At 43.8% G+C, this 8202-nt stretch overlaps 1 protein-coding gene across 1 annotated transcript; it reads right to left on the minus strand.

Annotated features, from left to right (window-relative positions):
• Positions 1–7184: 7184 nt before the first annotated feature.
• Positions 7185–7827, minus strand: LOC133252504 (interferon tau-1-like). Its single transcript, XM_061425148.1, has one exon. The coding sequence runs from the start codon at positions 7825–7827 to the stop codon at positions 7240–7242; it is 588 nt and encodes a 195-aa protein (XP_061281132.1). The 3' UTR covers positions 7185–7239.
• Positions 7828–8202: the final 375 nt, after the last annotated feature.

Below are 8202 nucleotides of genomic sequence, written 5' to 3' on the forward strand. Positions count from 1 at the left end.
GTTTTTTCTACTTCACAAAAATACTTTTGAGGTTCAGACTACCTGCCCGTACTGCAACCTTCTATACAACCTGACTCCCCCTCTCCCCCCACCCCCCAGCTCCTTGGAGCACTTCTCTCAGGATGACTTGAAATACTGTCTCCTGAATTCCCACCAAATAAAACATAACTCTCAACATTAAGTTGTGGCACTTTTCTTCAAGTTGATAGTCAGCAATAACATACTAGACATCACTGTTTCTTTTCACCATTTTTTTATACTAGATCTATAGTCCAATGGCAACCCACTCCAGTACTCTTGCCTGGCAAATCCTGTGGACAGAGGAGCCTGGTAGGCTGCAGTGCATGGGGTCACTAGCAGTCGGACACGACTGAGCGACTTCACTTTCACTTTTCACTTTTCACTTTTATGTACTGGAGAAGGAAATGGCAACCCACTCCAGTGTTCTTGCCTGGAGAATCCTAGGGATGTCAGAGCCTGGTGGGCTGCCGTCTATGGGGTTGCACAGAGTTGGACACGACTGAAGCAACTTAGCAGCAGCAGCAGCATAGTCCTCGATAGGCTGTGCTAATACCCCAACCAGGAATCCTGTTTCTTTCCTGTGCACTTAAATGTGAAGATTCTAAACCAAGATAATAAATTATATTTCCAACACTGCCTCACTCACAAGGTAGTTTTCACCTCTAATAGCATGATTCGTCTGAATGACAGTGTCCTTCGCCCAAACTCTCTGACACTCACTCGTGAGGGCAGGCTTACCTCATCCTGAGAAGTTCAGGATCTACTATGGAGGGGCCTGTCTCTTTCTCTGCAAAATCATTCATCTTCCAGGATCCTTACCCTCTCCCTGGAATGTTTCTGTGAAGGACCCGAGTTCTCAGTAATGACCTCCTCTTCTGACCTGTGTCCTCAGTTATCAAGGGTCAGCAGCCAAGATGCTAAGAGCTAAAGTGTGTTTTTCTTTATGTGTGTGTGTGTTAGTCGCTTATTCATGTCCAGTTCCTTGCATCCCTATGGACTGTAGTCTGCCAGACTCTTGTGTCTATGGGATTTTCCAGGTAAGAATACTGCTTAGGTGGAGGCATTATCCAATTGCAATAGTTACATCTTTTAGGCAATTTTTATTTTGCCACTGCAGCTTCTATCATTCAAACCTTTATTTAAACTGTTGAACATTTGTTTTCCTCAGAATTTCTGAGTTGGCTATAGGGAATTCAGAGGTGGTGTTACATATTCTTAGAAGCTTGTATCACAGAAACCAGTGACCTTTAGTTGTTCATGTGGTACATCTGAATGTTGGGCTGACTTGTGCATCCATCTCTGTTTCGTGCTGAGAATGCAGAGCCATGAGGCCAGCCTGTGTCAGGGAGAAATAGCCTTGTTTCTTTACTTATTCATGCTATTTGGTTTTAAATTTGAATAACCATAAAAGATTTAAGAACTTATAATTCTATAGTGATTTGCTGGTCAATGTTTGTCTCTCTCCTCCTGGCTTACGTTCCATTTCATCCTAGTGTTAATACAAAGGAAATAAAAGAATGGCAGAGGGGCTTCACCTCATTTTCTGTGATTTTCAAGACTGGATGTTTTGTCTCTCATTTGATCTTGCCTAGAAAGCAAAACAGTAGTGTTTGTGGGCAAAAATAATACATATATATATATCTGAATGTCATGAAAGTGAAGAAAGATAAGTGACATTTCTGCTGACAAATGGCAAAGTGCAAGTTAAATCTAAAAAAGCTCAGCCAAATGGTGGAAGAATTGTAGTATTTAAAGGATGTTAAACAGTCACAAAGACAAGCTGGTGTGCGAGCAAAGTCGCTTCAGTCATGTCTGACTCTTTAGGACCCAGAGAACATCCTCCCTTGTCTATGGGATTCTCCAGGCAAGAATACTGGAGTGGGTTTCCATTTCCTTCTCCAGGGGATCTTCCCGACCCAGGGATCAAACCCAGGTCTCTTATGTCTCCTACAGTGGCAGGTGGGTTCTTTAGCACCAGTGCCACCTGGGAAGCCCCACAAAGACAGCCAGATGAGTCCAAAAATTATCCACGTAGTCTTGCCCCCCAGAGTGTCCCCAAAGTGTTGAAGGAAGAGAGAAAATAACTCAAAACTTACTTAATATACAGGAGAAGGAAATGACAATCCACTCCAGTTTTCTTGCCTGGAGAATTCCATGGACCAAGAGCCTGTGGGGTACAGTCCATTTCAGTTCAGTTGCTCAGACGTGTCTTAGTCTTGTAACCCCATGGACTGTAGCACGCCAGGCCTCCCTGTCCATCCCCAACTCCCAGAACTTACTCAAACTCATGTCCATTGAGTCGGTAAAGTCATCCAGCCATCTCATCTTCTGTCACCCCCTTCTTGTCCCGCCTTCGATGTTCCCCAGCATCAGGATGTTTTCAAAACATCAGTTCTTCACATCAGGTAGCCAAAGTATTGGAGTTTGAGTTTCAGCATCAGTCCTTCCAATGAATATTCAGGACAGATTTCCTTTAGGATGGACTGGTTGGATCTCTTTGCATTCAGTGGGACTCTCAAGAGTCTTCTCCAACACCACAGTGAAAAGCATCGATTCTTCAGTGCTCAGCTTTCTTTATGGTCCAACTCTCACATCCATACGTGACTACTGGAGAAACCATAGCCTTGACTAGATGGACCTTTGTTGGCATAGTGATGCCTCTGCTTTTTAATATGCTGTCTCGGTTGGTTGTAAGTGACAAATGTGGTCCACTGGAGAAGGGAATGGCAAACCACTTCAGTATTCTTGCCTTGAGAATCACATGAACAGTATGAAAAGGATACAGTCCCATGGAGTTGCAAATGGGTTGTACTCAAGTGAGCAACTGACATGTATTTAACCTAGAAATTAGAGCTGTCTGAGACTGTCAGTTCCTAGGCAGATTGATAAAAGTCTGGGGTCCCCAAGGACGAGAGAGGGGTCTGGCGCTCTCCAGGAAGATATAGGGTCTGGAGTTCTCAAGGAGGAGAAAAAAACAACTTTTTTTCAATATTGCTTTGTCTTAGTCAATTGAACAAGGTACCTTGCTCAAAGACATGTTTCTCCTTAACAACAACCTGCTGACTTATCTTAAGATGTACATTATAGGAGTGGGTGTGATAAGATCTTTCTATTGTTAGTTCTCATCCCATTATCTTAAAATGTGTATTGTAGGAGTGGATCTAATAAGATTTGTAAACCTTGAGACTTTCTTTTCATTTATTGTAATAACCAATTAAAAAAGTATATAGCTCCCTCGCTAAGGCTAGTGAGTGGGCCACTGTCCGTCCCCCTTCTGATGTCTATGTCTGAAGCTTTCTCTTTCCCTTTTTATGCTTTAATAAAACCCTGCTATACAAAAGCTCTTGAGTGATCAAGCCTGGTCCCCTGTCCCGAAGCTAAATCTTCTTCTTTGGAAATCAGGAATAAGACATCGTTTATGGTAAGCTGTCAGCCCTCTCATCCATTAATTGCAGAGAAGCAATCTAAAGATGAAGTCTGTAACCTGAAGCAGAGATTTGAGAGATCTAGTCTATATTGAAGCCCTTCCCTGCTGCTTGATCAGTAAACCCATACACACACACTCTCTCTCTCTCTTCCAGGTTAACTTCCTTATTTACAGTATGCCATTACCTTACTAGTTCTCAATTGGACCCAAGTAGGTACACCCCAGGTTATTGATTGGCAACAGTTGTATTCTCTGAAATCCCCTTATTTGTTTCTGTTTGGTCTCTTATAGACTTTCCTGATGGCTCAGACGGTAAAGGCGTCTGCTTACAATGCAGGAGACGCCAGTTTGATACCTGGGTTGGGAAGATCCCCTGGAGAAGGAAATGGCAACCCACTCCAGTATTCTGCCTGGAGAATCCAATGGACAGGATTCTCAGAGGCTACAGTCCATGAGGTCACATAAGTCGGATACGACTGAGTGACTTCACTCTCTCTCTTACTACTCAGTCAAGGTGGAATGGGATGCAAGTGCACTTATTATTCAAAGGGACATTGAGAATTTTCTTCTGAAGTCAAGCAACTGACAATGTACACTTTAGGAAACTGTTAATGCACCTTCAAACAAGAGCTTTTTCCGCTGATTCCCTTGCATTTTCCTACCCAGAATGCCATGATCAAGGCTCCAAGGGTATTAAAGTATGTAAAGAAAATGATAATGTATCATCATTATCATTATCATTAGCAAATGAATGTAACCTTGGCCAGCTGAGCAGCCTGGAAGCCAGAAACATATCTTGACATTTCACTCCACACAGCTTCCTTAGCCCAAGACATGTCCTGCCTGAAGCTGGGAGTATTTTCCTCTCTAAAATACGAAAGCTAAGGAAGCAGGCTTTTTCAAGTTATTGGTGTCAGTTCTTTCCAGGAAAGGTCCTCCTTGAGCTCTTGTAACAAGGACATTCATTCCCAAAAATATTCATCTCAAGAAAAACAATAACCACTTATTTAAGAGTTTCTGAAAAGCCTAGAACGTTCCCTCAAACTTTTAAGTGGTGGCTTTGCACTGTCAGGGCTTCCCTTGTGGCTCAGACAGTAAAGAATCTACCTCCAATGTGGGAGACCCAGGTTTGAACCCTGGGTGATCCCCTGGAGGAGGAAATGGCAATCCACTCCAGTATTCTGCCTGGAGAATCCCATGGACAGAGGAACCTGGTGGGCTGTGGTTCACGGGGTGGCAAAGAGTCGGCAAGACTGAGTAACTACACTTTGCACTCTTAAGGGAAAATTGATAGCCAGAAGCAGAAAGAAACAGGAAAGAGCTGTATGAATGGCTGGTGCAGGGGAAGGACCAGTGAATCTGGAGAGCACACTGGGAACTGCTACATTGTGAGGAAGTAGCGGCATCCTTTGTTTTATCCCATTTTCCAGATAATTGCATTATTTACACATTGAAGGTTTGTGACAACCCCGTGTCAAACAAGTCTATCAATGCCACTTTCAACAGCCCTTGCACACTCACTGTCTTTGTGCCACACTGCAGTAATTCTCAGGATAGTTCAAACTTTCACCAACAAAAGAATTTGAAGGTCCAGTTGATCACTGGTGATTTTTAGCAATAAAGTATTTTTTAAATTAAGGTATATATGTATGATCAGGCCACTCAGGATGACTGTTCTCTTACTCTCTGTACATCCCCTGCCCCACCAGTACACCCTATGCACATGACTGGCTTTTCTCTGTACTTGTCCCAGGCCCCAAATTTGATCTTTTTTATCAAAGGGGTGGTGAGGGGCGTGTCCCTCTACTGCTTTCCATGATAACTAATGAGCCCACCTGATCTCACTCCCACTAGGACTAGCAATCTCCTCCCCCAACCCCCTCTCCATCCTTCCCCATTCCCCACTTCCCCACCCTCTACTCCCCACCCCTCCATTGCTCTCAGAATGAAGCCTGTCACCATGTATTAGTACTTCCCACCCCCAGTGCACCACTCATGGTGGGGTGTTGCTCCAGACATGTGAGTGCCTCCCATCCATTAAAGCATCCCTGTCTCTGTTCTTGATGGCAGATTCTTTCTTTGGTCTCGAAGCTGGGCAAACATAGGTCTTGTAAACTGCAGGGTACAACCCAACAATCGGTGGCAGGCAGGAAATGGCAGAAACTCCTGTGAGCAGCAAGATTCAGGACAGCAAATGGAAAGTTATTGGGGGCATCCACCAGCATGTGGGGCCCAAAAGTTGCTGGGTGATCCTGAGGTGGCTGTCCACTAACCGAGGGGGCCCAAAAGTTGCTGGCTGTAATCCCCAAACTGTAGGGTACTCCTGAGGTGGCCATCCACTACCATATGGTGCCCAAGAGTTGCAGGGGGAATCCCCGAAGCACCAGGGAGATCCCTGGGTGGCTGTCCACTAGGACATGCGGCCTTTCGGGGGCTGTCCTTGTTGAATGGGGGCTGCCCAGAGATCTGGAGAACAATGGCCTCTGCTAGCTCTGCTACTGTAGCAAAGTGAGCCTTTTGTAATTGGTTAAGCCAGCTTTCTGGAAGGAATTGGTATTTCTCTTGTGCCTTTGCCATGTAAGTGATCTACCTGGCTCTCTGGAACTAATGGTCTGTGATTTCCAAGAGTAAAGAGGAAAAAGTGCTTTTAGGTAAACTCTACAGAAATAATTGTGTTTAGGTAACATCTATCTAAAAACATCTCCCTGGATTTTGGTAACTTGAAACTAAGTTAAGAGAATTCATTTACTTTCTGTGCTGTATGCTTAGTTGTGTTGCACTCTTTGGGACCCCGTGGGCTACAGCCCTCCAGGCTCCCCTGGCCACGGGGATTCTCCAGACAAGAATACTGGAATGGGTAGCCCGGCCCTCCTCCAGGGGATCTTCCCAATCCAGGTTTCCTGCACTGCAGATTCTTTACCAACTGAACAAGCAGGGAAGCCCAAGTATAGTGGAGTGGGTAGGCAGCCTATTCCTTCTCAGAGGGATCTTCCTGACCCAGGAATCGAACAGGAGTTTTCAGCTCTGCAGGTACATACTTTACCATCTGAGCTATCAGGGAAGCCCTGCAGGCAGCTTAGAAAGATATATAATATTATTTGTCTCTCCAGCATCATTTGGATCTAAAGCTTCCTGTGTGAGGACATTCTTTTCCTTTACTTCTCTTTGCAGTCTTTAGTATAATTGAAATAAAATAATACTGTTTTTATGTCCTCTTCTCTGTAAGACTGAGAGTTTCCATGCAGTAGGAACTACATTTGCTTTATTCACTTGTATTCCTTGGTGAGAATTACACAGTCTGTCACGTAGGTACTCAATGTATATGCATAATATGAATGGAATGAATGAATAAACAAATGTAACCACCCATTCTTTAATAAAGTTTTAAAATGGGGGCATGGATTTTCACTTTTGAGCAAAGAAACTCATTTTCTTTGATTTAATAAATAGAATAAAGTACAAATTGAAAAACACAAAATCATAAACATGTTTTAGAAATTTTAATAGATGTACAAATGAAATGTAACTTTACAAATTTCCTAATATTTTAAGTATGTTAGATGCAAGAAGGAATACATAAATCAGGAATAGATAACATCAGGGGAGGCATCACTTAAGGACTCATACCCCTAGGCTGAATACTTTTATATCTACTTGCTTATTACTGCCGACAAAGTATCGGCTAAAGTAATTCAATGAATTCAGTGACTGAAGCAGAAGTGAGAGTCTTCTGAAATGAACACAGGTGAGTGTACGAGGGTGATGTGGCATCTTAGTCGGCGAGAGTCATCTCAAGATGAGTTCAGATCTCCACCTATCTTTCTTAACCTTTCTTGCAAGCTGGTTGATGAAGAGAGGGCTCTCATAATCTCCACTCTGACGATTTCCCAGGCGCAGTCGCTGTATTCCTTCTTTTTCAGGTACACATGGATGCCCTGGAAGTACTTCTTCACGGTCAGAATGGGGCCCATCCTTCCCAGGGCAGAGTCTTTCTCTTCTGTCACCTGCCCCAGGCAGGCATCCAGGTCATCCAGCTGCTGATGGAGTCCAGTGCAGAGCTGCTCCAGGAGGGTGGTGTTCCAGGCAGCAGACGAGTGCTCTGTGTGGAAGAGGTTGAAGCACTGCTGGAGCATCTCGTGGAGCACAGAGATAGCCTGGTCCTTCTGGAGCTGGTCACCCTCCACCATCTCCCAGGGAAGACCAAAGTCTTTTCTGTCTTGCAGACAAGAATGAGTGGAGAGTCTGTTCATTTGGGCCAGGAGCCTGAGGTTCTCCCTGGCACCTAGCATGTGGTCCTCAGACAGGTAACAACCCAGAGATCGTCCCGGGCTGTAGCTGACCAGCACCAGGGCCATCAGTAGAGAGAGCACAAAAGCCATGGGGAAGATGTGGCTGCTGCTGGGCTGGCTGAGATGGGGTCTGGGTGAACCTTCAGGTAGGTTCTCTGATGATGATCATTCTAAGCAAGGCTTTTAAATAGGGAAGACAGTATTCATTATCCAAAAATTTCTATCTCACTTCCTGGTTGTGTTTTCATTTAGATATTTTCTATTTGACCTAGGAAATGTAGTCAATCTAAACTCTAATTTTTACAGTAGAAGTTTAATTTTACCAATAAAATTTGGATTTGTCAATGTAAATGTATATCAATTAAATGAGAAACTAAATAAAGGCTGAAGTTATGTAAGTATGCAAAGACTTATAGACATGTACATAGTTATTATGTACAAATTTAGGTATAATATACGTAAACA

This window comes from Bos javanicus, chromosome 8 (assembly GCF_032452875.1).
Source record: "Bos javanicus breed banteng chromosome 8, ARS-OSU_banteng_1.0, whole genome shotgun sequence".
In the NCBI taxonomy this organism is placed as follows: domain Eukaryota; kingdom Metazoa; phylum Chordata; class Mammalia; order Artiodactyla; family Bovidae; genus Bos; species Bos javanicus.